At 41.4% G+C, this 25,632-nt stretch overlaps 1 protein-coding gene, 3 long non-coding RNA genes and 16 other non-coding genes across 21 annotated transcripts in view; 19 read left to right on the top strand and 1 right to left on the bottom strand.

Annotated features, from left to right (window-relative positions):
- The window catches only part of si:ch211-276f18.2 (glucose-fructose oxidoreductase domain-containing protein 1), a 33,198-nt gene extending 28,028 nt beyond the window's left edge, over nt 1-5,170 (top strand). The window contains exons 2-3 of the mRNA XM_034571920.1: nt 1,113-1,306; nt 1,591-5,170. Of these exons, the coding sequence (XP_034427811.1) occupies nt 1,113-1,306; nt 1,591-2,331 (935 nt within the window). The 3' untranslated portion in view covers nt 2,332-5,170. The remainder of the gene's footprint in view (nt 1-1,112; nt 1,307-1,590) is intronic.
- Nucleotides 5,171-6,113: 943 nt separating this feature from the next.
- On the bottom strand, nt 6,114-7,437 carry LOC117753683. Its single transcript, XR_004612292.1, has 3 exons — nt 6,752-7,437; nt 6,326-6,706; nt 6,114-6,254 (listed from the first exon to the last, which is right to left on the bottom strand). It is a non-coding gene; the product is annotated as an uncharacterized LOC117753683 (long non-coding RNA).
- A 3,596-nt stretch (nt 7,438-11,033) lies between these two features.
- LOC117754321 lies at nt 11,034-11,113 on the top strand. The gene has a single exon (XR_004612384.1). It is a non-coding gene; the product is annotated as a small nucleolar RNA SNORD74 (small nucleolar RNA).
- A 13-nt stretch (nt 11,114-11,126) lies between these two features.
- Nucleotides 11,127-24,990, top strand: LOC117754125. 2 transcript variants are annotated; one of them, XR_004612358.1, is made up of 12 exons: nt 11,127-11,172; nt 11,256-11,299; nt 11,445-11,492; nt 22,301-22,344; nt 22,805-22,853; nt 23,045-23,094; nt 23,284-23,310; nt 23,493-23,753; nt 24,273-24,325; nt 24,497-24,526; nt 24,752-24,805; nt 24,903-24,990. It is a non-coding gene; the product is annotated as an uncharacterized LOC117754125 (long non-coding RNA). The 2 variants fall into 2 exon arrangements; XR_004612357.1 differs by lacking the exons at nt 11,127-11,172; nt 11,256-11,299; nt 11,445-11,492; ... (4 more) ...; nt 23,493-23,753; nt 24,273-24,325 and having other exon boundaries at nt 24,332-24,526.
- Nucleotides 11,531-11,599, top strand: LOC117754341. Its single transcript, XR_004612403.1, has one exon. It is a non-coding gene; the product is annotated as a small nucleolar RNA SNORD75 (small nucleolar RNA).
- Nucleotides 12,026-12,105, top strand: LOC117754326. Its single transcript, XR_004612389.1, has one exon. It is a non-coding gene; the product is annotated as a small nucleolar RNA SNORD24 (small nucleolar RNA).
- On the top strand, nt 12,264-12,342 carry LOC117754346. Its single transcript, XR_004612408.1, has one exon. It is a non-coding gene; the product is annotated as a small nucleolar RNA SNORD79 (small nucleolar RNA).
- Nucleotides 12,501-12,583, top strand: LOC117754327. Its single transcript, XR_004612390.1, has one exon. It is a non-coding gene; the product is annotated as a small nucleolar RNA snR60/Z15/Z230/Z193/J17 (small nucleolar RNA).
- On the top strand, nt 12,713-12,795 carry LOC117754324. Its single transcript, XR_004612387.1, has one exon. It is a non-coding gene; the product is annotated as a small nucleolar RNA snR60/Z15/Z230/Z193/J17 (small nucleolar RNA).
- LOC117754126 lies at nt 13,702-14,360 on the top strand. Its single transcript, XR_004612359.1, has 3 exons — nt 13,702-13,896; nt 14,122-14,175; nt 14,273-14,360. It is a non-coding gene; the product is annotated as an uncharacterized LOC117754126 (long non-coding RNA).
- Nucleotides 13,732-13,798, top strand: LOC117754338. Its single transcript, XR_004612400.1, has one exon. It is a non-coding gene; the product is annotated as a small nucleolar RNA SNORD78 (small nucleolar RNA).
- Nucleotides 13,980-14,052, top strand: LOC117754318. The gene has a single exon (XR_004612381.1). It is a non-coding gene; the product is annotated as a small nucleolar RNA SNORD47 (small nucleolar RNA).
- LOC117754323 lies at nt 21,667-21,746 on the top strand. The gene has a single exon (XR_004612386.1). It is a non-coding gene; the product is annotated as a small nucleolar RNA SNORD74 (small nucleolar RNA).
- On the top strand, nt 22,164-22,232 carry LOC117754340. The gene has a single exon (XR_004612402.1). It is a non-coding gene; the product is annotated as a small nucleolar RNA SNORD75 (small nucleolar RNA).
- LOC117754336 lies at nt 22,659-22,738 on the top strand. Its single transcript, XR_004612398.1, has one exon. It is a non-coding gene; the product is annotated as a small nucleolar RNA SNORD24 (small nucleolar RNA).
- LOC117754316 lies at nt 22,897-22,975 on the top strand. The gene has a single exon (XR_004612379.1). It is a non-coding gene; the product is annotated as a small nucleolar RNA SNORD79 (small nucleolar RNA).
- Nucleotides 23,134-23,216, top strand: LOC117754328. Its single transcript, XR_004612391.1, has one exon. It is a non-coding gene; the product is annotated as a small nucleolar RNA snR60/Z15/Z230/Z193/J17 (small nucleolar RNA).
- On the top strand, nt 23,346-23,428 carry LOC117754325. The gene has a single exon (XR_004612388.1). It is a non-coding gene; the product is annotated as a small nucleolar RNA snR60/Z15/Z230/Z193/J17 (small nucleolar RNA).
- Nucleotides 24,362-24,428, top strand: LOC117754339. The gene has a single exon (XR_004612401.1). It is a non-coding gene; the product is annotated as a small nucleolar RNA SNORD78 (small nucleolar RNA).
- Nucleotides 24,610-24,682, top strand: LOC117754319. The gene has a single exon (XR_004612382.1). It is a non-coding gene; the product is annotated as a small nucleolar RNA SNORD47 (small nucleolar RNA).
- Nucleotides 24,991-25,632: the final 642 nt, after the last annotated feature.

Below are 25,632 nucleotides of genomic sequence, written 5' to 3' on the forward strand. Positions count from 1 at the left end.
CCACAGCTCTGTTTTTGCACGGGCTTCCCGTTGAAAGTAAAGCTAGCGCAACCTTTGTCAACCATACATCTGGCTCTCTATTTGTTGGGGAATGACAGTCCAAGTGCAGAAGAAAAAATCTGAAGAAGACATTTAGTGAAGCAGCGTGAACCTGAAGCGCAGGAAATCTTTCCAAGCAACAAATTGTCTGAGTCCAAGCGCATAGTTTGAGAACAAGCAGAGCAAATCTAAGCACAACCATAGCTATTTCAGTTCTAGGACAGTGAAATGAGTGAAAGAACACAAAATCTGAATCTGACATCAATAAGTTCTGCTCTTAAGACTGAACGACCATACTCTTTAATGAAGATTAAAAAAAAAAAACATACATCAATATAGAGTTCTTCTAACATTTTATTACTTTTAAAGGTTCAATATGTAATGTGATTTTGAATATTAATAATCCTATTGATGTTTTCACTCGTGTGGGATCATCTAAATTGTACAAATAGTTTTCTTTACCCTAGAATGGGCCCTTTATATTAAAGGTCCTCTCCGCCATGTTTTTTATAGTCATCCAAGCTGGACAAACTAAACACCTTTTGAGTTTTTATGACATCTGAAGGCTACCACAGGTTCTCTTTCATGTTTGGAAGGGGAGGGTGAGGTGAGGGGTATTCAGCTGCAATGTGACACTTCACCACTAAATTCTACAAACTGAACATTTGCCGTTTTAGAGGAGCATCTTCCCTCTTAGCCTGAGACTGTGGACAATGCTTTATATACAGTGAACATATGTTGTGAATCCTTTTGTCATTAAGCGTCCATGACTCATTGGCAAGAGTTCGGGAAGTTTAGGGATTCTTGACTCAGCTATTATGGGAGTTGCCACATTTTGAAGTGCTGCATTGTTTCTTCAGGGGATGTTTTCAAGCTCCAGAGGATATTATGTCTGTGTGTGTGTGTAATGTGACCACATTACTTCTCCTTCTCCCTCTTCCTCTCATGCACCTTTGCCCTTCATCTTAACATCGCCAGTATGAAGGGAAACTACTGTTAAAACAATGAAATTCTTTAGCAAATGAGCCAAAAAACGTGGCTCATTCCCAATTTTCTCTACTCTCTTTTCCAAGGTATTGGAAAGAACGTCATCTGCGACAGGACCGCCACGCCTCTGGATGCCTTCAGAATGATGTCAGCTGCCCAGTACTACCCCAAGTTATTGAGCATCATGGGAAATGTTCTGCGTTTCTTGCCAGCCTTCGTTCGGATGAAGGAACTCTTGGAAGAAGGGTACATTGGGGAGCTTCTGGTCTGTGAGGCCCAGGTGAGACAAAAATTATCAATTCTCGTTTTTAGATTGGGGATTTTTCAGTTGATTTCCTGCAATTTATAATGACAACATCAATATTATGTTACGTTATTTAGAGGTTAGGTTGAGTTAGAACAGGACCTACAGAAATGACAAGGAGTCAGCATCTTGCTTAAGGCACTTTAGCACCATGGGCACTTTCTGACACCACCCAAACTGTTGTGTTTCTGTTGTCCTAACAAGAATACCTTCTATAGTAGCTAAATAACTTGTCACAATTTCTTCTCCTCGCCCTAAAGGTCCACAGTGGTAGTCTCCTGGGGAAGAAATACAACTGGAGCTGCGATGATCTGATGGGAGGTGGTGGCCTGCACTCGGTGGGCAGCTACATCATCGACCTGCTTACATTTCTGACTGGCCAGCGTGCGGCCAAAGTCCACGGCTTCCTAAAGACCTTCGTCAAACAGACGGACCACATCCAGGGCATCCGTCAGATCACCAGTGATGACTTCTGCACATTCCAGATGGTGCTGGAGGGAGGCGCCTGCTGTACAGTCACGCTCAACTTCAACGTGCCTGGAGAGTTTCGTCAGGAGGTAATCGTCGTGGGTACAGTCGGGCGGTTAACGGTCACAGGGGCCGACCTGTACGGACAGAAGAACAGTGTGGGCGAAGGGAGCGGTGGTGGCCCTGAGCTGCTGCTCAAAGACACCACACCTCTTGAGAAGGCTTCTTTGCCGGAGAAGGCCTTCAGTGACATTCCCTCACCGTATCTCACCGGGATGATCCGCATGATCCAGGCCGTGCGGCAGGCCTTTCAGGACCAGGATGACCGGCGGACGTGGGACGGGAGGCCTCTGACAATGGCTGCCACCTTTGAGGACTGCCTGTACGCTCTTTGTGTGGTGGACACCATCAAGAAATCCAACCAGTGTGGAGAGTGGCAGAACATTGTGGTGATGACGGAAGAACCAGAGGTCAGCCCGGCATATTTAATCAGCGAAGCAATGCGGCGGAGTAGGATGTCCCTCTACTGTTAGCATCTAGCTGATGTGCTAATGTAGTAAAGATGGCTGACCGCCTGTGTTATACTGTGTTATCTTAAAAACTGGAGGTGGTGCTAGAAGGGCCTTGATATTGTTGGAACCTTTTTCATACAGCTCCCGGAGTATTTTTTTTTTTTTTAAGACTATCATGTCTGTATTGTTGCTGTTACAGACCCAGAGGTTACACCACTATTACGCAGAGAGTTATGGCTTCCTGTCACCTTGCCTCTGCAGGAAAAGCAATGTGATTAGTAATTAAACCTTTATTTATGAGGAAGTCTTTCCTGTTCCTTTTGACGGACGACTTGTGCCCTTTAAGAGGGGGATGCACCTGTAAATCAAACTGATCCATGCAACAGAAAGACGAGATACAGTCCAACAGCGGAGGCAGATGTCGGAGTGGAACTAAAGCTTCTGTGTTCTGCTTGACCGTGAGGGTATTGCACCTCTCGTCTCTGCTCCTCCTCTATGTGTATGTGTCTGGAAGTCAACACCTTTCACTGTGGGTCCGATTGAGGACAGCCGTTGAAGAACGACATTCCTCTCTGTTGAAACTTTACTGCTTTATTGTTGCTATAAATCTGAAGAACTTGCTAGTTTTACCAAGTGAATGTTTAAAAAAAAAAAACAACAACTGTGTGCTTGATAGCTTCGGCCTCTGTCTGCCCTGTGTGCTTCCACAGTATGTGTGAAACAAGAGAGGAAAAAAATCAATGGTTTGGCTGGTGGGATGTCAGAGGGGTTGACCTTCTGGTTCACGTATGCAATATATTCAGGCTGAAGCTGGCAGCAGACATACTTTTATCTTCCGGCCTGGAGTCAGGGGTTAGGATGCACTAAACGCTTTATGCAGTTACAGTAGCCTGTGCATCAGTTTGCGAGTCCTTTATGGGTGGCCAAAGGTTTATACCATGCTTTCCCTTTCGTCTTAAAGCATAGCCATCAAATACACTAACATCTGTGAGACCTGTTAGATCATAATAGTCTGTACTGAGCCTTAAGTGTGGATAATGATAAAATCTTGCACTGAGTTGCGAGTTAATACTTAGCTACGTGGGTGGTTTTATCTGCATATTGCAATACAGTGGGTCACGGCTGCTGGAAGCTAATGTCATTATATGACATGCTTATAAAGCCTCTTCAACATGCACAGTGACACGCAGACTTGTCAGTGCGCAGTGGAAACTGTGTCCGCAGGGTTAGATCGAGGAGAGTTTAAATGTTAACACAATGTCAGAAGATCCCATGAAAAATAAAGTGAATCCGTTTCTCAGTACTGTCTGACTTCACTATTTAAGCCCATTGGTTTAGAGATGATCTGTAGAGCTGCACTAATCAGTATTCTTTAAATAACAATGGGTCAAATGACTTATGTTATGTGAAAGGTGTCGCTAGAGAAACCAACCGGAGGTTATCACTTGACTATGCAGTTACCCTCAGCTTAAAGTAGCATTTTAACATCATTTGACTAATTTCATTATTATCTTTAACTTAAGAGCCTCATTTCCAGTATTTAGTTGTCTAATACACACACTTGCAGTTTAAGGTCGGTTTACAGTTCAAAAACCCCACTGACACCCAAACACATCTGGCTTTTGTCTGCAGAAGGAATGCAATCAGCGTTGAGGCATAGGTCACATGACTCTGCAGTAGACACTGGTCTTTATCAGCTCTGTGTGAAAGTGATGGAAACGTAACACCCAGGTGAACGTGATCATTTGTCACGACAGTTTTCGGTGCATGATGTTGCACATGAAAAATAAAACAGAAAGGCAAACTCCTTAATTGGATTCAATTGCCTTTTTGTAGCGGGTTTACCCACATTTAAAATAAAATAAAACACGTATTCCCGCTAATTATGGTGTTAAAGAGGTATCACATAGGATTGACTCAAATATTGTAGCTCTATGGCAAAGATGAAAAAGATCAGGTTTTGCCTACATCAAGAGTATAGGATCAATTTATTGTTGTTTTTTTGTCTTTTCATGGGATCTTTTGACAATAAGGACCAACACCACATTTATCCTTCTACCCATCAGAGGCAAAGCAAAGTTTAGAACAAAACACGTGTATTATAGCAGGTATCAGGATATCGTGTAAAATGAATAGTGGGATCATTCATCAGTTGCCGAAAATCCAACATCTCATTGTGTTAACTGTCAGAAAGTATTTGTAAATTTCATTTGGCTTGAGGTTCGGTCTCACTCCATACAGGCGAACGAACAACACTGACCTACAAAAGCCAAAAGATTGATTTTTTTTTTTTTTTATGCATCTCTGTCCCTATGTGCGGCTTCAAGCTCTTAAGCTGTGCTGAAATACTATCTATGTAACGACTACTGAAAATGAACATGTGAAAATATTATGAAACGATATGTGTTTGTCTTAAGAAATAAAACAAGTACTGTATGTATTTTATTTTGTAAAAACCAAGGAACTGGAAGGTGTTTTCGATGAGTGTTAAGGTATTTATTCTTTTGTTTTTGCTGTCCTGTATTTAGCAGACTGAGGCTTCTTAGTTTCCCCCATTTATGAATTATTTACCAAAATCCTCTTCAACACACAAGAAGCTTTATGTTTGAATTTAAGACCAGTGACGTGTCTATAATCGTCCCAGTTGTAATCCAGCCTCACTACACTGTCCTCCAGTGCTCTCTCTGTCATAAGAAAAGTCAGTGCTTGTAGCTGTTCAGAGGTCAGGGTATCTAACAGTTTGACCCATTTTATTCTTTGTGGTTTGATCCGATGTGTCACATGAGGTCAGGGCACATTACAGTTCACGCTGTGGCGGGGTTGGCCACACACAACACTAGTGTAGGCCGATGATTCAGGGGGGGGGGAAGACAACAGCGTCGATAACCGGTCTGCCGGAAAAAAGCTCTGAGTCCAACACTGATAACCTATCTCTCTTTAAGATTGCTCAAGTTATTTTATTGACCCTTGTGCACCGAGCACCTTATCAAATCTGCATATAGACTTTCCCCCTTTGTCCGATAACGAGGCTCAAAATATATATATATGCCTGATTTAGACTTACTAAAAACAAATATCTAGTGGAATTTGAAGGGTTTACTTCATCATCTTTATTATTATTATTATTATTATTTTCATGACTATTCTGTCTTAATCAGGCTGGAGACTTGGGAGTGAGGAGGTAAACATTTATGTCATGATTTAACTTGCAGCCTCAGTCAGGCGGGACTAAGCAGACACTGGATATTCAGGCACTGTGTAGGAAATATACAGAAGAAATGATTTAACACTATGGCTCTAATATTCAGGCATCATATGTTTTCTCTGCCCCATGAAACCTGTAAACACTTTATTACTTTCTGCTTTATGGTTCTGCGATCCTTGGATGTTTGGCCTGTGGAGTCTGATTTGGAGGTGAATGATTTCCTTTACCCAGAGACACATAAGATTCAATCAGACGTTGTTGAACAGTTGAACAAAACCTCGTTCAGAAGCTGGTTTGACTATAAATGTTGAGACTAAAGTTGGCTTTATGTTTTTGCTAAAACCCAATGGATACCAGTGGTGATAGCAAGTCAATGAAGCTGACTGGAAATCCCAGTTAGAAAGATAAGGTGCGTGTCCCCCTTAAAACTCTGTGATAGTCCAATATTCTTCTTACACAGGGGAAGGGTCATACCATTGTTAGTTATAGGGTTACACTCAACAAATTGAAGGTTTAACCCTCTATTGCGTGGATTTGTACTTAAACATGTACATTTTTTATGGGGTTTTATTACCTAAAAGTGCTTAAGTAATGGAAATAGATTAATTCAAATGTGTTGCTGTTCTGCAACAATGCACAATTATGGAAAGTACCATAATACCAAGTACCAGATGTTTTTTCTTCTTTTTCAACTTGAGAAATCCAGGTTATGTTTAGTCAAATGCAGTACCCAATATTTCTTTATTAGTTCTAATTGTTATTTGGATTGTATGGTGATATTAACATTGTAAAAAAATGAATTACATACACTATGTAATATGACACATGTGACATGATTTTCTTGAGCAAAAACAAATTCATTTATTTTTCAACAGGGATTCCATATTGCTACTTTTCAGTCAAATTTAAATAAAGGAATTTTTTGCCAACACTATAGAGGGTTAATTATAGTTTGTTTTAAGTACCTGCTACCCGTTTTTTCCAGCTTCCAGCGCATGTGTGTGAGATTCCACGCACAAAAGAAGCATTATGTTGCAGCTCGGCTCTCGTGCTGACATTAAATTAACTTTATTCAGAGTCCAAGGGGTAAGAAGAAGTAAAAAACCAGCAGTTACTCATATCACTAACGAAATCAACTTGGATTTACTCTCAGTTTGTGGTAACTGGAGGTTTATCCACGAACTCCTCCTCCTCCATTGAGACTGAGTTTAACAGCTCAGCAGACTCGTCCTCAACCAGCTGCCTTCTGTGGTCACTGTATCATTCACGTCAAGCTTTTCACTTCAGTCAGCGCAGGTGGTCAGCAAAAACATGGAACCCGAAAAATATTATAAAATCAGGAGTGCAATAATCGAATGGATCCTGGAGTCATTGTGATGCTGATGATAACAGAGTTGCAGGAGAGAATTATTCCCACACCGCACATCCTGAATACTTACAACCATTTGCTGCTTATGAATGAACCACCTACACAGATTCACACTTATGGACGTGCAAAGGGCAGCGCTCTAATAACCGATGAGGGGAAATCTGAAGCACTGAATATTTCATGAGAGAATCTTATCGAGCTGTTACTGTACAGTATATGAGGATCTGATGCATTTTAAATTATCAGCAACATCAAATATTCGTTTTTGATCAATATTTTCTCATGTTTTCTTTATAAATGTTGAATCGCTGGATATTCTTTTACGCTCAATGATGTTTAAAATGATGTTGGATTTGATGTCCTGATGTGTCACCACTGAAGTACAGGCCCGGGAAAGAGGAATTGAGTCTTTACGTGTAGATTTATGTTGCCAAGAACAGTTTAGTTTCCATTTCAGCTCACTGCTCGTGGCCTGTTGAGGATGTGTGTCGGGAAAAAGTTCCATCTTTGCTGCAGTCCCAGTTACTAATCTCTGTCTCTTGCCAGCGCTCACAAACACTCAGGCCTTCGCTCGCTGAGGGAGAGGAGGAGGGTGGAGGTGGGCTCAGGGGGGGGGGATTGTTCATTTTCGGAGACGAGCGACCTCAAAGAGTCGCTTCCTCTGCCCTCAGAGACCGTTACTTAGCAACCGCAAGCCATGCTGCCAAAGCTATAGGACCTGTCTTGGTTTCCTTTTTTTTCTCCCTCACACAGTAACACATTAGCCCCCCCACATTTTCTTTCACACCCTCCCTTCATTTCTCTCCACCTCTTTCTCTGACTGACTGGGGGGGGGGGGGGGGGGGGGGGGGGGCTTGCAGTTGTTGTGTTTCCTTGATTTGTCATTTCACATTTTTCACATTGTGACTCTTGAGTCCTTCAGGCTCACTCATTCTGCAGACCCCCACCACAATACATCTTTTCATCTCTCCTCTCCTCTCTTCTCCTGATTCCTCTTCTCTCCTTTCCTTTACCTTCCTTTCCTTTCAATTCCTCTCCTCTCCTCCCCTGATTCCTCTCCTCTCCTCTTTTTTAATAAAAACTAATAACGGACTGATTCTGAATTCATTTCGTGAGCTGGTTTGTGAATGCTGACTCTTGCCCTGTCTTCCTGAAACCTCTGCTTGTTCAAAGAAAAAAAAAAATCCATCTTGATGCTATAATGTGACTATATCCAATATTTATTGTTCTGTGTGTGTATTGTGGATGCATGGACCTCTGTACATACTGTAAGTTGAGCTCTCAAACGCATATTTATGGGTCTTAATCTAGAGAATGTACTTAACTGTAGGAATAATTTATATTTTCTATCCGTTGAGGATGATTTGCCATTTTTAAGGAGGGCGGGGGTGTTACAGAAATAGAAGCCCACCCCCCAGCCCTCACGTTTCCGGCGTGCTGTACAGTGTGAGGGTGCACATCCGTTCAATGAACCCTCCATTCCAACTCCTTTTTCTGATTGACTGTGTGACACCTGTCCCAGAGGGTGTCATCTCCCAGTGACTGAATGTGTGTGGATGAGGGTGTGTGTGTGTGTCTGTGTGTGTGTGTGTGTGTGCGTGTGTGCAACAACATGGTTTACTGCTTCAGAACTTGTCTAATGCTGCAGTTTCTTAAGAATAAAAAAACATACATATCCATAACAACTCTCATCTCTTTGTTTATGTTGCATCTTTTGAAGAATTTACATCTCAACCAAAGGGTTTGAGTGTCTCAGTCTCTGTGTGCGTGTGATTTAATCTATAATTATAGAGATAATATAGTAATAATATGAGAAAAATACACCTGCTATTGCTCAGACTTTGTGTTTCCTGTTATAAAAGTAACATTGTGGCAAACTGGAAAATTATGCAAAGTCCTTCATGTCCACCAAAGATGCAGAGCATACTGATGACATTTGGTGCCCCCTGCTGGCAGCTGTAAATGCTGCAAAGTACAGTGTAACTCTCCATTGCATACATCATCGCCAATTCATCAATTTTCAATTAATCATTCAATCAATCAGACTTTATTTATGTAGCACTTTTCAACACGAACAAAATGTAGCACATAGTGCATCACATCTCCGAGTACACACACGCACACACACACACACACACACACACATACAGGCTTAATAGAGCACTAAGAAGAAAATATATTAGGCGTTTATTCATTTATTTTCTAGAAAAAAATATAAATTACTTAAGAAATCATCACATCAGTTGAGGCATATGATTGTTAGTTGTAGCTTTAATAAATCAAGTCAAATATCTTCCCTCATCAAAATGAACAGGATTCTATTTATTAGGGCCCGAGCACCTCCGGTGGGAGGAGAAAACTAACTCGAATTTCAACTTTTCGTCACACCGTGTGACCGTGGCGTGGCGTCAAAGTTTGATTACACGCCATCAAAACACGAGGTTCTGTATCTCGGACATATTTGGTCCAATCGAGTCCAAACTAGACATGTAAGACAAGAGTCCCGGCCTGATGACATCTACACAGAAATCGTGACTTAAAATTACAGCGCCCCCTGGTGGTACAGGAAGTGACATGTTTCATACTTTGATGCACTGCTCCTGGCTGCTTTACAATATACAGCTCAAATGAGCTCAGTCAAGTCATTGGATCATGGTCTGAATCGTGACATTTCCTCAAACCGTGTAAACATTGAGGTGCGGTGAAGGATCATCCTTCGCCAAAGGAGACGATGTTGTCATAACTACAGTGTGCATTGTCCTATCACTGCCAAACTTCTGTCTCATGATCAGAGATCAAGCCTGAACAGCTCTATGTGTCAATATCTCCTCAGTGTCATAGCGCCACCTACTGATTCACCATGAAACAGGAAGTACTTTGTGAATCCACTCTGCATTATCCTACCGGACCCCAAATGCTGACCTATAATCACAATCCAGACCTGCACAGCTCCATATATTAATATTAGTTCAGGGTCATAGCGCCACCTACTGATCAGTGTGATAATTAAGTTGTTGTAACATTGTCCAATTGACACAAAATTGCTCATGCTACATCAGAGCCCCTTCTTCAACAGATATATTAGTATGTATGTAATAATAGTGATGGCGCCACCTAATGGCAACAGGAAGTAAGCTTTGTTTTACAACTATCATTCAATTTACATAAAATGTTCACAGTGGGATGTGCTATTTGATAGCGTGGACCGTAATGAGCAATTAGCAGGCAAGGATCGACATCACGTGACGGACGCAGGAAGTGAAGCGTTTGTCCTTGGCGCAGTGCGCAAAACGCATGCAACGCAGAGACGTGCACTTGTTCAATGATCGCTCTCTCCACCAACTGCAACAGGCTTCAAACTGCCTGTGCTCGGGCCCGTTAGTGCTACAACGTAGCCCTACTTCTAGTTGTTATCAAATAATGTTTGTGATTCTTTGTGAAGTTCCATCACCACTGACGAGTAGCACACTTCAATAACTTCACACAGCACCGAACTACAGGCAGGTTCATCACTTTTTTGGGTCCCCAGGAAACATTTCCGGTGTCGTTTTCATTATTTGTGGCGCTTTTCTGTATTTGCGTGCTTTGGGACTTTATTTTGCAGCCCACGTGTCGTCAAATTGATGAAGTTGTTTTTTTTGCATGTGTTTTGTTAATTTGCAGTGTGTTGAGCTCTCTCGGCCACCGTACAACACTATATAATCAGAATGGGACTTTTACTTCCGGAACCAGGCTGTTTGAGATCTACTCTCAAAAACAGAACCAGTCAGTCGAGTTGCCTTCCTGCCGAATATGCGCATTTCATTTCAGTAAATCCGTGGGGGCGGGTAGTTAAGGGCTGTTTTCTATGTTTGAGAAAAGGGCAAAAGCAGCTCAGTCTCATTCTCCGGCTCTCTCTCTGTGCAACAGGTATGTCTCCTCCACCACGTGTCTCTGTGCTGCGTGTCGTCACTTTGTCTTTTAGCTTTTAATGTCTCCACTCTGATGTGTATTCATGTAACTTCCTCTGCTGAGCCCGCGCTCTGTGCACTGACGGGTTTGACCTGTGAGGCGCTGATGCTAGCACAGTTAGCCTGGTTAGCAGCAGCAGGCCTCGACCACGTGTTGCTTAGCGCGGGTTGAGCTCAGCTCAGCTCGGCTCGGCCTCGTCTCATCGCAGTGTGATGAAACAAATGTTGGTAGGGACATCTGACTACTGTGAGGAAACGCCAACTTTCTGACCGTGTGGGACACTGAGACACAAAGAGGCCGTTTTCACTGCAGAGCTCCTGCGCTGCCAGACTTTAGGGTGTGGACATGTTTTCAGTCAGAAGATGGCTGCATCTATTTCAATCAGTTTCGTGCTTAATCTGTTTTCCCATCTTTTTGCAGACTCGTCAGCGACGTCGACTCAAAATGAAGGTGAACAGCACGTGGTGAGTAAAAGCTATTAGGTTAGATGGACAGTAGTTTCTGAAACTTCTCACTGAGTTTGAATCAGTAGTGATAAATAAAGATTAGTTCCAGTTACTCAAGATGGCGTCCCGGACCCCTTCAACTAACGTGCCCTTCTTTCCTCAGGCTCAAACGGGTGTTTCCAGGCGTTTGGACTCATCAAATGCATCCCTGGTAATTGTACATTTTAAACTCTACTAATCCAAAGTGGAAGTCGCTGATGATTTCAATTATAAGAGTAGTGGACAGAAGTGATTTCTGAGCAGCTTTAGACGGAGACTTCCGTTTCCGCTGTGCACCATGCTCTCGGTGTTACGTGGACAATACCAACATGCGCTTGTATCCGCAGGTTGAAGTATGATGCAGAGGTGTGAAGAAGCTGGGGATGATGAGGTAAAGCTCACGTTTTCTAAATGTCGATGGCTTCTGTTTCTCTTGAGGTGTTTGCAAATCTTTATTTAGCTATTGAACATTTCACCAGGCTCAAAGACGAGGCCTCAGTTGTTGGTCTTAAGTCTGACAATTGTATTTTATAACTTGCATCCTTTTATTAACAGGATCCATTAAATCTGAACCAGTTTAATAACTCTTAAATCTGTTAATTTACAAGTATTTGATTTTAGAGCCACATCTGAAAACTCAAAGTGCAGTCTTGGCTCCACTCTGACCACACCTCCAGAGAAGCATCGGTCTGCACGTGATCCCTGTGCTGCTGATGACATTTATTTGCTACTCTTGATCAAACGATGATGATACCAGCAACCACCATGTTTTATTATCTGAGGCACTGATGAGGCCGTGTCTGACGTCCTGAGATTCTTTCATGGCTCACGTATATGTCTTGTTTCTGCAGGTGTGATCACACTGACTGAATTCACTCTTTGTTCACGACATTCAATAAGGTAACGAACTAGACTTTTATCTTGACATATTTGCCCCAAAACAAACTGTTCATGATGATTATTGTTAAACAATGGGAATCTCTCTGATAAAGGGTGAAATAGAACTGTTTTCTGATGCAGTGCTGGTTTAGGAAAAGCTTGTATGTTTGCAGGTTTTTTTGTTTTCTCAACTTCTGGTGTTTGTCTTGCAGATGGTCTTGTGTTTGTGCATCTGGTCTGAACGCTCTAGTATGAGCTACTGGTGAGTTTAAGATTTTACCGGTTTAGTTTTGAAACTGGTCTGATACAATGATGATCCCATAGTTCAGCAGAGTTAATCAATGAAGAAGAACTATTGTCTTTCGCTCCTATCTGATGTGTCGGCTTCTATGACCTCCAATGTCTCATCAAATGGGATTTGGTTTTAATTGAATTTCTTGTTTATTTTCAGAAACCTCTCTGGCTACAGAATGCTATGGTGAGTGAGACTGAAGTTTTATCCTTAAATGAAGTTTGACACAATGATGATACCATAGTTCAGCAGATTTAACAATGAAGAAGATCTATTTGTCTTTCGCTCCTAGCTGATGTGTCACCTGTAATTGTCCTCTGGCCCAAACAGCTTATTATGCATACTAACGTCCCCTCTGTTCTCCTCAGACATGTGACTTCTCCGCCGACTAAACTTCCAGCCTTGTTGGTACGTCTCACATTCAAATCAAATGTTGCTAATCTTCAGGCGTGATGAATGTGAATCAGGTCGCTGATCCAGTTGAGGAAATATGTCATGTTTCTGATCTGATACTTGTTGCAAGAGATAAAATTGCTAGTTTCTGCAATCATCATAATTGAAGCTGTTTTTACTTTACAAATCTAATGGGATCTTGGGCAGTTGGGTGCAGAAGATGTCACACAAACAATGTGAGTATGAAAATAAAAAACTGTAGAACCTCAGTCCCAGATGACAAGTGGAGCTGGACACAAACATGCCCTTTAGCTATCAGCAGGTAGTTGTCAAGACTGAAACTGCTAGTTGGCTTTTTTCACTTTATATCAAATAAAAGGTATGTAGTTAGGGTAGAACTGCAGGATTTAATTGGGATACCTATTCATAATTGTAAACTTATGTTGAGTGGAAATAAAAGTCAAATTGGAAAATGCATGAATTGGAGTAAATTCATTTACAACTGACACCAGCTCCATTTGCTGGTTGAACTCCACCTCATCTGGGTCTGAGCAAGCAGCTCTGGTTCATTAGTTGGGAACTTGGTTGGTTTTAGTGAACCTCATGATCCCTGTAGTCTGACCTTGTGATGACTAGATGACGACTGACTTGAAACCATGGAGTCTTGTTATATTAGCTCTATCTGATTTGGTCAACATAGAAAGCTTCACCCCATGTATGTTGTGCATACTCATCTTATGCTGTTCTGTCGTCTGCAGGTTCTGATCGCTCTCTGAGATCCGACTGAACGGCCAAGACGAGGTTGACTGAGGTGAGAATTCAGAGAATTGCAAAATGGCTTTTGCTGGTTCAGTGATGTCTTTAACAAATGTCTGACCTGAACTTGTAATGTGGACAACATTGTTGCTGAGTAACCTGCAAACTTGAAGCTTAATAGACCAATCACTGACTTGTAATAAGGGTATTTCTGTCTCTTCTCCAGGAAAAGGCTGCATCTCTTGGGCTGACCTTGGTAAGTATTTCAAAGTCTATGACAAAGTGCCAATGTTGGTTTGATAGAAAATATTGACATGAAAATCTGCTTAAATGGACCACTACCTGTGATGACAAGATTCTGCCAAATGATATCTCTTGATTATACCTTACCGTTCCATATTTCTCTGAGGTTGTGGTCTAAAACAAATGTTTTGTTACTTGATACCTGGTTTTATTTTAAAAGACTTGTTTCTTTCCACAGAAAGCAGATGTAATGTCCTCTGGCCCTCAGACAGCCTGATGTTTTACTCTAAAGGTAAGTACAAGCCTGCTAGAGTACAATATCTGAGTCGTGATGATATCAAATAGACTTTATTGTTCTGCATATTAAAACAAAGCTGCCTCTTTTTCAGATTCTGTGGTATTATGGCGACCGGAGTTTGACCTGCAGACAATTTAATATCTCTTGGCAAATGTGTTTTCAACATTGTTGCAATAAAATACTCAAAATGAAATATTGATGTAGTTTTTTTGGAAAAATATGGAAATTGTGTTTTAAAGTATAATTGACTCAACTACAGAGCTGGTCAGTGATTGGAAGTCTTCATTGTGCCAGAAATCAATGATAAAATGCAATGTGATTGCAAAAATGTAAACAAGACTCATTTTAACTTAAGTAGGTTACTTAAGTCAGTTTGTAGGGATTATGCAAAACCTCAACTGATAGCCATGAAATAGTGTGGGGTCAGGCATGTCTCAAAGAACCCGTTACATTTGTGTGGATCTGGGGTATTTGATATAACATTAGGACGTTTTTTTTGCCTCTTACTGATCTCAAAAGAATTTGGCTATGGGGTAATTTGTCTGATGTGTGGGAAATGAGATTATTTTTTTTATATTGAATGTGCTTAGTTTTTAAATCAGTTACAACCTAAGCCTTAAGCTCATCTATTGAATGGGCCTTGTTTTTCTGTTTAATTTTCATGTGCACTTTCAGGTTCCAGCTTTCAATTATAAAAATTGACATGGCAAGAAATCAACAGCATGAACAAATGCGTCGTTCTTAAACTCTTCAAGCTAACAGCTACTCATAATGAACCCAACATTAAATCAAGGTCAAATAAAGACAGTAGGCAAACTGATCCCTTTTTTAAAATAATTTTAGTACGTTTCTTGAGCACGTGCTCGTCTCTAGACTTCTGAGGACACGCATTGACATGATTCATTCTCTAACCTTTACCATTGCAACTAAATACCTAACCTGAATCTACTTATAGCCCAAATCTACCTTTAACTCTAAAATCAAGTCTTAACCCTCAAACAACCCATTGACTGTGAGGACCAGGCAAAATGTCCCCACAATGATGAATTGAACCAAGATGGGCCATTATAACTAGATAGACATGCGCACACACACACACACACACACACAGAGCTATGCTTCAGACTTTACCTTGACTTCCATTCATAATGGACAGCCTAACGTAATCCTTCTACCTTAACCTGACAACAATCCACATCTGATCTTTAACCTTAACCAGGAACACAGAAATGAAGTTTGGCCTCATCAGGACTGAGCTTTGGTCCCGTCAGGTCTACTGGTCCTGACAAGGTCAATGTTTATACTGGAAAAGACCTAAACATTTGTACACACACAAAATCACATATTGATTAACAGACATTTTCTGAGATAAGATTGTATGTGTGTGGGTGTATTAGCTTAAAAAATATGTTCCAGTAAAAAACATACAGGAGTGAGAACTACCATTAAGGCAGTTTTTGTATTTCAGCAGGTGTTTATGTGTCATTTCGCTGAGCAGTGTTTCACTTCGCCCACCCTTGTGGTCTATTTGCGGGTGGCAACCGACATCAAGGTGCATTAGCGCCATCTACTGTTTAAATCACGATGGTTGAAAAAGATTAAAATAAAAGAATTGTGACGAAAAGAAGAAAGAAAATTCACATAAAAGAAAATAAATCACTACAAAGGCATGAAGTTGATTGTGTGGCTTTATTCGAATTAGACATCAAAGCCGTGTGTGAGGTATATAGGCCGTGTGTGAGGTATATAGGCTGTGTGAGAGGTATACAGGCACACAGCTTCATCACTTCAGTCACATTAACCTTTTGTGAGGAGCACTTGGCTAAAATCTTTGCGTGATTACAGAGATTAACACTTTGTTCATAAAGATTTTATCATTTTGGCGAAATGGACATCAGCTTCCCTGGATCAAACCTAAGTAAATTGAATTTTTTCCAGCTGACACTTGTTGAATTAAGCAGATTAAGTATGTTATTACAATGTTGTTACAATTTGAGCTTGATGGGAGTAAAACGTTGAGAAAAGATATTTTCATGTGTCATTAGTAGTTTTATCTTATATATATTTTACTTAGTGTACAATGTGGGCATGATTTTGAATCGTGAACAATAAATATGTAGATATAGTGTTAGGAGTATAGTAATAGAAGAGAGAAATATTTATCGGCCTGTAATGAATCTTTGATTGAAGCAGTACTTTTAGTATTGGCTGATTTTCAAGATTAAAATGACTGAGGTTGATGAACTGGCTGTAAACATTTCTGCTACATACATGGGAACTGTCTGTTTGTGTGAGAGCATACGTGGCTTTGTGTCTAACTTCCTTCTTTTCTATTCTCCTGACAAGTCTGAAAAATCAACAGGAGAACTATTCTGTCACCATGTCTGAAAACAGTGAGTTAGAAATCACTGTAGGAGACCTGATCCCCTCCCCCACTACACAGTATCAGGCACAGAAAGTCCTGGGCAGTGGCTACTATGGAGTGGTCATCCAATGCAGGAATGTGACCACCGATGAAACGGTGGCATTAAAAATGATCAAACGCATGGAAGACATTGACAGCGCCATGCAAGAGGAGGTCACCCTTCAAACCATGAAGGCGCTCCACTCAGAGAGGTTCAACATCGTCAGATTCGACGAGTCATTCACCTACAAGGGACATTACTGCCATGTGTTTGAGCACCTGGATATGGATCTGCAGAAATTCAAGCAGATCAGCCCGGGTCAACACCTTCAGCTGAAGCAGATCCGCCCCATTCTACAGCAGGTTTGTTTTTTAAACTCAAGCTCTTACACTAACTGCTTTGTAGGGTGAAGGGTAAACTTGGTCGCTAAAATGTGTCTGTTATAGTTGTTGTTGAGGAAATAACTCTGTAGCTCATGATTATTATTATGTTTTTCATGATTTCAGCTGGCTACATCCTTGGAATTTCTGAACAGCGCAGGGATCATTCATGCCGATTTGAAGCCAGATAACATCATGTTGGTGGATCATGTCAGGAAGCCACTCAAAGTTAAAGTCATTGACTTTGGTTTAGCCTTCGATGATCCTGAGGAACAGATCGGTGATGTCATCCAGCCTGTGGGGTACAGGTAGGTAACTGACAGCACATCTGTATACCTGGGACAGCTGTGTTTGCTGTAATTAATTAGACAAGTCCTGTACGCTGGCATGTCAGGTTTATGTCTCAGAAACGGACAGTAACATATTGACAGTAACAAGGAGTTTAGTACATTTTAAAACCTCAGTAATATGTTTGTGTTTCTTATCCTAAGATCTCCTGAGGTTCTGTATAGAGAACCTTTCAGCGGGGCCATCGATGTATGGTCTCTCGGCTGTATTGCTGCTGAGCTGTTTATGGGCAGCCCACTGTTCCCAGGCTCTAATGAGAATGAATTGGTCAGTATCTGCACTTAAATCACAACAAACACGTACAGTTCTGCCGTGATGTTTGTGTATTTTTAAATCCACACACTTGATTATTATAGTGAGAGGGTTTCCAGTAGAAGTTCACTGATTTCTACTATTTTACTAATGAGACAAATCAGAGACACTTCATCCATATGTCTCAGTAATAGAAGTGCACCTGATGTACATGATCAACAATGTAAACTTGAAGTTAACTAACTCTCACAATGTTGTGTTTTCTCCACAGCTGAGGCAAGTTGCGTTTGCAATTAGAGATCCAGAGCATGAAGGAAACTTCCTACCTCATGCGTTCTGGCCAAGACGCTGGATGGAAGGCAGATTTATGGTAAGAAAGTAGTTTACAACCAATTAGCTGGCTCCACTAGCTCACTAATTATGGTGTCTTTCCTTCATTCTGTGTTTCTTTCCCCTGTGCCATCCACTGCAAACTATCACAATGAAACAATTCTTCATTTCAGTCAATAGTTTCAATTCTCGTTTGTGATCAACAGCCTGGATGAATTTATAACAGCACAACGTTTTCATAATCCAAACACGAGGACATGTAACAATGTTGGTTTTCCTCATCTTGTTAAAGGGGACTCATCCGCTCGGGGGAGAAGACGTCCAAGCAGAATACTGTGACCTGCAGTGCTTTATGGACCTAATGACTCAGATGCTGATGATGAGTCAGTTCAGAAGAATTACCCCCAGCAGAATTCTCCAGCATCCTTTCATCACGATGGGCCACCTTCAGGGTTCATTCAGAAACAGCCTCTAGTAAGTTTGTGCTTAGATGGTCTGTGTAAGTCTGTGCTGATAGACATGGGTAAAAAATATCTGAGATATAAGGTGATTAAGGTGTTTGGCTCAGCAGTTTCATTTGTCTTCCAGTGTGAAGTCATCTAAGGATCTGATGGACATCTGTCAGGATCCAAGCTCTGACGATGGAGGACATGGAGACCAGGTGGTCCTTCAAATGTCCCTGAAGGAGGACGCCTCCAGCAGCACTGCCAGCCCAGCCAAGGAGCGCAGCCCTGCCAGCCCAGCCAAGGAGCGCAGCCCTGCTGGGATGACAAATGAGAAGCATTCAAAAATGAATGCAAAGCGTGGCAACAGGTGAGTGTTTGAAATATCTTCCTGTCTTGATCATTTTATATTGTAGAAGAACAGTTCAACATTTTGGTAAATATTCTTGTTTTTTGCTCAGAGTTTAATGGGAAGAATGATAAAACTCTCATTAACTATGGATCTGCAGCCAAGTGCAGTTTAGAATGTGCATTTTTAGAAATGTCAAATCACTGCTTTAAGATCAAGAATTCAATTATTTTCTTATCCACATCACAGACCAGAAGTCTCCCGAGCACAGGTCAGAAGGAGTGAGCGACTGGCAGCCATTCAAAAAGGCACGAGTGGGCAAACGGGCCCAATCAGGATGAGGATGAGAAAGAGGCACGATCCCACAGGGATGGGAACCCCTCGACAAAGAAGACAAACATGAGCAGTAGGAAGAAGGCCAACCGGATCATTAAAGATCCCTATCACCCCAGCCATAAACTGTTCTGCCTGCTGCCGTCTGGCCGACGGTACCGCAGCATCCGGGCCCGCACCACCAGGCTCAGAGACAGTTTCATCCCCCAGGCCATGAGACTTTTTAACTCCTCCAATCTGTCATAACTCTGCACCTTAGCATATTTGCACTATTGCATATTTGCACTATTGCACACACTTGCACTATTGTTTTTCTTTTTTTCTTTAGGTGTATATATATATTTTAGATATGTATATTTTATTTTAAATTTTGATTGAGAATTGTTATAAGAGAGCCTGTGACCCAAGCATTTCATTGCAAGCGACTGCTTAATGTTATCGTTGTGCATATGACAATAAACTCTTGAATCTTGAATCTTGAATCTTGAATCTTGAATAAGGAGACCGAACTGGACTGTCAAGATATTAATTTGTGTTTTATCTGCTCTTTTTAATCGATGACCAAAACCTTGCGCCACCTTAAGGAATGGGCGTGGCAAAATAACTGACTAGCGCCCCCTAAAGGGCAGCCCCGGCACCACGATTGGCCGACATGTACAAAAATCGATGGGGACATGTGTCTTTTCATAACAAACAAATAAGTCTCTTGGATAGATATGCTAGACCAAACAGGAAGCCCGCCATTTTGACTTTAGTGGCCATTTTCCACATTTTTACTTCGAAGTACTTGTCCCAGGGCTTTCATCAGATCAACTTCAAATTGAGATGTCATCTAAACAAGATGGAGATAAAAACTAACTCAAAGATCGATTTTTCGTCACATGGTGTGACCGTGGCGTTGCCTCAAAGTTTGATTACACGCCATTAAAACACAAGGTTCTGTAGCTCAGATATATTTGGTCCAATTGAGTCCAAACTAGACAAGTAAGACAAGAGTCCTGGCCTGATGACATCTACACATAAATCATGACTTAAAATCACAGCGCCACCTGCTGGCAACAGGAAGTGACACGTTTCACACTTTGATGCACTGCTCCTGGCTGCTTTACAATATACAGCTCAAATGAGCTGAGAGAAGTCAATGGACCATGGTCAGAATCGTGACATTTCCTCAAACCGTGTAAACATTGAGGTGCGGCGAAGGATCATCCTTCGCCAAAGGAGACGATGTTGTCATAACTACAGTGTGCATTGTCCTATCACTGCCAAACTTCTGTCTCATGATCAGAGATCAAGCCTGGACAGCTCTATGTGTCAATATCTCCTCAGTGTCATAGCGCCACCTACTGATTCACCATGAAACAGGAAGTACTTTGTGAATCCACTCTGCATTATCCTACCGGACCCCAAATGCTGACCTATAATCACAATCCAGACCTGCACAGCTCCATATATTAATATTAGTGCAGGGTCATAGCGCCACCTACTGATCAGTGTGATAATTAAGTTGTTGTAACATTGTCCAATTGACACAAAATTGCTCACGCTACATCAGAGCCCCTTCTTCAACAGATATATTCGTATGTATGTAATAATAGTGATGGCACCACCTACTGGCAACAGGAAGTAAGCTTTGTTTTACAACTATCATTCGATTTACATCAAATTTTCACAGTGGGATGTGCTATTTGATAGCGTGGACCGTAATGAGCAATTAGCAGGCAAGGATCGACATCACGTGACGGACGCAGGAAGTGAAGCGTTTGTCCTTGGCGCAGTGCGCAAAACGCATGCAACGTGGAGACGTGCACTTGTTCAATGATCGCTCTCTCCACCAACCGCAACAGGCTTCAAACTGCCTGTGCTCGGGCCCGTTAGTGCTACAACGTAGCCCTACTTCTAGTTGTTATCAAATAATGTTTGTGATTCTTTGTGAAGTTCCATCACCACTGACGAGTAGCACACTTCAATAACTTCACACAGCACCGAACTACAGGCAGGTTCATCACTTTTTTGGGTCCCCAGGAAACATTTCCGGTGTCGTTTTCGTTATTTGTGGCGCTTTTCTGTATTTGCGTGCTTTGGGACTTTATTTTGCAGCCCACGTGTCGTCAAATTGATGAAGTTGTTTTTTTTGCATGTGTTTTGTTAATTTGCAGTGTGTTGAGCTCTCTCGGCCACCGTACAACACTATATAATCAGAATGGGACTTTTACTTCCGGAACCAGGCTGTTTGAGATCTACTCTCAAAAACAGAACCAGTCAGTCGAGTTGCCTTCCTGCCGAATATGCGCATTTCATTTCAGTAAATCCGTGAGGGCTGGTAGTTAAGGGCTGTTTTCTATGTTTGAGAAAAGGGCAAAAGCAGCTCAGTCTCATTCTCCGGCTCTCTCTCTGTGCAACAGGTATGTCTCCTCCACCACGTGTCTCTGTGCTGTGTGTCGTCACTTTGTCTTTTAGCTTTTAATGTCTCCACTCTGATGTGTATTCATGTAACTTCCTCTGCTGAGCCCGCGCTCTGTGCACTGGCGGGTTTGACCTGTGAGGCGCTGATGCTAGCACAGTTAGCCTGGTTAGCAGCAGCAGGCCTCGGCCACGTGTTGCTTAGCGCGGGTTGAAATCAGCTCAGCTCGGCTCGGCCTCGTCTCATCGCAGTGTGATGAAACAAATGTTGGTAGGGACATCTGACTACTGTGAGGAAACGCCAACTTTCTGACCGCGTGGGACACTGAGACACAAAGAGGCCGTTTTCACTGCAGAGCTCCTGCGCTGCCAGACTTTAGGGTGTGGACATGTTTTCAGTCAGAAGATGGCTGCATCTATTTCAATCAGTTTCGTGCTTAATCTGTTTTCCCATCTTTTTGCAGACTCGTCAGCGACGTCGACTCAAAATGAAGGTGAACAGCACGTGGTAAGTAAAAGCTATTAGGTTAGATGGACAGTAGTTTCTGAAACTTCTCACTGAGTTTGAATCAGTAGTGATAAATAAAGATTAGTTCCAGTTACTCAAGATGGCGTCCCGGACCCCTTCAACTAACGTGCCCTTCTTTCCTCAGGCTCAAACGGGTGTTTCCAGGCGTTTGGACTCATCAAATGCATCTCTGGTAATTGTACTTTTTAAACTCTACTAATCCAAAGTGGAAGTCGCTGATGATTTCAATTATAAGAGTAGTGGACAGAAGTGATTTCTGAGCAGCTTTAGACAGAGACTTCCGTTTCCGCTGTGCACCATGCTCTCGGTGTCACGTGGACAATACCAACATGCGCTTGTATCCGCAGGTTGGAGTATGATGCAGAGGTGTGAAGAAGCTGGGGATGATGAGGTAAAGCTCACGTTTTCTAAATGGCGATGGCTTCTGTTTCTCTTGAGGTGTTTGCAAATCTTTATTTAGCTATTGAACAATTCACCAGGCTCAAAGACAAGGCCTCAGTTGTTGGTCTTAAGTCTGACAATTGTATTTTATAACTTGCATCCTTTTATTAACAGGATCCATTAAATCTGAACCAGTTTAATAACTCTCAAATCTCTTAATTTACAAGTATTTGATTTTAGAGCCACATCTGAAAACTCAAAGTGCAGTCTTGGCTCCACTCTGACCACACCTCCAGAGACGCATCGGTCTGCACGTGATCCCTGTGCTGCTGATGACATTTATTTGCTACTCTTGATCAAACGATGATGATACCAGCAACCACCATGTTTTATTATCTGAGGCACTGATGAGGCCGTGTCTGACGTCCTGAGATTCTTTCATGGCTCACGTATATGTCTTGTTTCTGCAGGTGTGATCACACTGACTGAATTCACTCTTCGTTCACGACATTCAATAAGGTAACGAACTAGACTTTTATCTTGACATATTTGCCCCAAAACAAACTGTTCATGATGATTATTGTTAAACAATGGGAATCTCTCTGATAAAGGGTGAAATAGAACTGTTTTCTGATGCAGTGCTGGTTTAGGAAAAGCTTGTATGTTTGCAGGTTTTTTTGTTTTCTCAACTTCTGGTGTTTGTCTTGCAGATGGTCTCGTGTTTGTGCATCTGGTCTGAACGCTCTATTATGAGCTACTGGTGAGTTTAAGATTTTACCGGTTTAGTTTTGAAACTGGTCTGATACAATGATGATCCCATAGTTCAGCAGAGTTAATCAATGAAGAAGAACTATTGTCTTTCGCTCCTATCTGATGTGTCGGCTTCTATGACCTCCAATGTCTCCTCAAATGGGATTTGGTTTTAATTGAATTTCTTGTTTATTTTCAGAAACCTCTCTGGCTACAGAATGCTATGGTGAGTGAGACTGAAGTTTTATCCTTAAATGAAGTTTGACACAATGATGATACCATAGTTCAGCAGATTTAACAATGAAGAAGATCTATTTGTCTTTCGCTCCTAGCTGATGTGTCACCTGTAATTGTCCTCTGGCCCAAACAGCTTATTATGCATACTAACGTCCCCTCTGTTCTCCTCAGACATGTGACTTCTCCGCCGACTAAACTTCCAGCCTTGTTGGTACGTCTCACATTCAAATCAAATGTTGCTAATCTTCAGGCGTGATGAATGTGAATCAGGTCGCTGATCCAGTTGAGGAAATATGTCATGTTTCTGATCTGATACTTGTTGCAAGAGATAAAATTGCTAGTTTCTGCAATCATCATAATTGAAGCTGTTTTTACTTTACAGATCTAATGGGATCTTGGGCAGTTGGGTGCAGAAGATGTCACACAAACAATGTAAGTATGAAAATAAAAACTGTAGAACCTCAGTCCCAGATGACAAGTGGAGCTGGACACAAACATGCCCTTTAGGTATCAGCAGGTAGTTGTCAAGACTGAAACTGCTAGTTGGCTTTTTTCACTTTATATCAAATAAAAGGGATGTAGTTAGGCTAGAACTGCAGGATTTAATTGGGATACCTATTCATAATTGTAAACTTATGTTGAGTGGAAATAAGTCAAATTGGAAAATGCATGAATTGGAGTAAATTCATTTACAACTGACACCAGCTCCATTTGCTGGTTGAACTCCACCTCATCTGGGTCTGAGCAAGCAGCTCTGGTTCATTAGTTGGGAACTTGGTTGGTTTTAGTGAACCCCATGATCCCTGTAGTCTGACCTTGTGATGACTAGATGACGACTGACTTGAAACCATGGAGTCTTGTTATATTAGCTCTATCTGATTTGGTCAACATAGAAAGCTTCACCCCATGTATGTTGTGCATACTCATCTTATGCTGTTCTGTCGTCTGCAGGTTCTGATCGCTCTCTGAGATCCGACTGAACGGCCAAGACGAGGTTGACTGAGGTGAGAATTCAGAGAATTGCAAAATGGCTTTTGCTGGTTCAGTGATGTCTTTAACAAATGTCTGACCTGAACTTGTAATGTGGACAACATTGTTGCTGAGTAACCTGCAAACTTGAAGCTTAATAGACCAATCACTGACTTGTAATAAGGGTATTTCTGTCTCTTCTCCAGGAAAAGGCTGCATCTCTTGGGCTGACCTTGGTAAGTATTTCAAAGTCTATGACAAAGTGCCAATGTTGGTTTGATAGAAAATATTGACATGAAAATCTGCTTAAATGGACCACTACCTGTGATGACAAGATTCTGCCAAATGATATCTCTTGATTATACCTTACCGTTCCATATTTCTCTGAGGTTGTGGTCTAAAACAAATGTTTTGTTACTTGATACCTGGTTTTATTTTAAAAGACTTGTTTCTTTCCACAGAAAGCAGATGTAATGTCCTCTGGCCCTCAGACAGCCTGATGTTTTACTCTAAAGGTAAGTACAAGCCTGCTAGAGTACAATATCTGAGTCGTGATGATATCAAATAGACTTTATTGTTCTGGATATTAAAACAAAGCTGCCTCTTTTTCAGATTCTGTGGTATTATGGCGACCGGAGTTTGACCTGCAGACAATTTAATATCTCTTGGCAAATGTGTTTTCAACATTGTTGCAATAAAATACTCAAAATGAAATATTGATGTTGTGTTTTTGGAAAAATATGGAAATTGTGTTTTAAAGTATAATTGACTCAACTACAGAGCTGGTCAGTGATTGGAAGTCTTCATTGTGCCAGAAATCAATGATAAAATGCAATGTGATTGCAAAAATGTAAACAAGACTCATTTTAACTTAAGTAGGTTACTTAAGTCAGTTTGTAGGGATTATGCAAAACCTCAACTGATAGCCATGAAATAGTGTGGGGTCAGGCATGTCTCAAAGAACCGTTACATTTGTGTGGATCTGGGGTATTTGATATAACGTTAGGAAGTTTTTTTGCCTCTTACTGATCTCAAAAGAATTTGGCTATGGGGTAATTTGTCTGATGTGTGGGAAATGAGATTATTTTTTTTATATTGAATGTGCTTAGTTTTTAATCAGTTACAACCTAAGCCTTAAGCTCATCTATTGAATGGGCCTTGTTTTTCTGTTTAATTTTCATGTGCACTTTCAGGTTCCAGCTTTCAATTATAAAAATTGACATGGCAAGAAATCAACAGCATGAACAAATGCGTGATTCTTAAACTCTTCAAGCTAACAGCTACTCATAATGAACCCAACATTAAATCAAGGTCAAATAAAGACAGTAGGCAAACTGATCCC

Source organism: Hippoglossus hippoglossus, chromosome 20 (genome assembly GCF_009819705.1).
Source record: "Hippoglossus hippoglossus isolate fHipHip1 chromosome 20, fHipHip1.pri, whole genome shotgun sequence".
Classification (NCBI taxonomy): domain Eukaryota; kingdom Metazoa; phylum Chordata; class Actinopteri; order Pleuronectiformes; family Pleuronectidae; genus Hippoglossus; species Hippoglossus hippoglossus.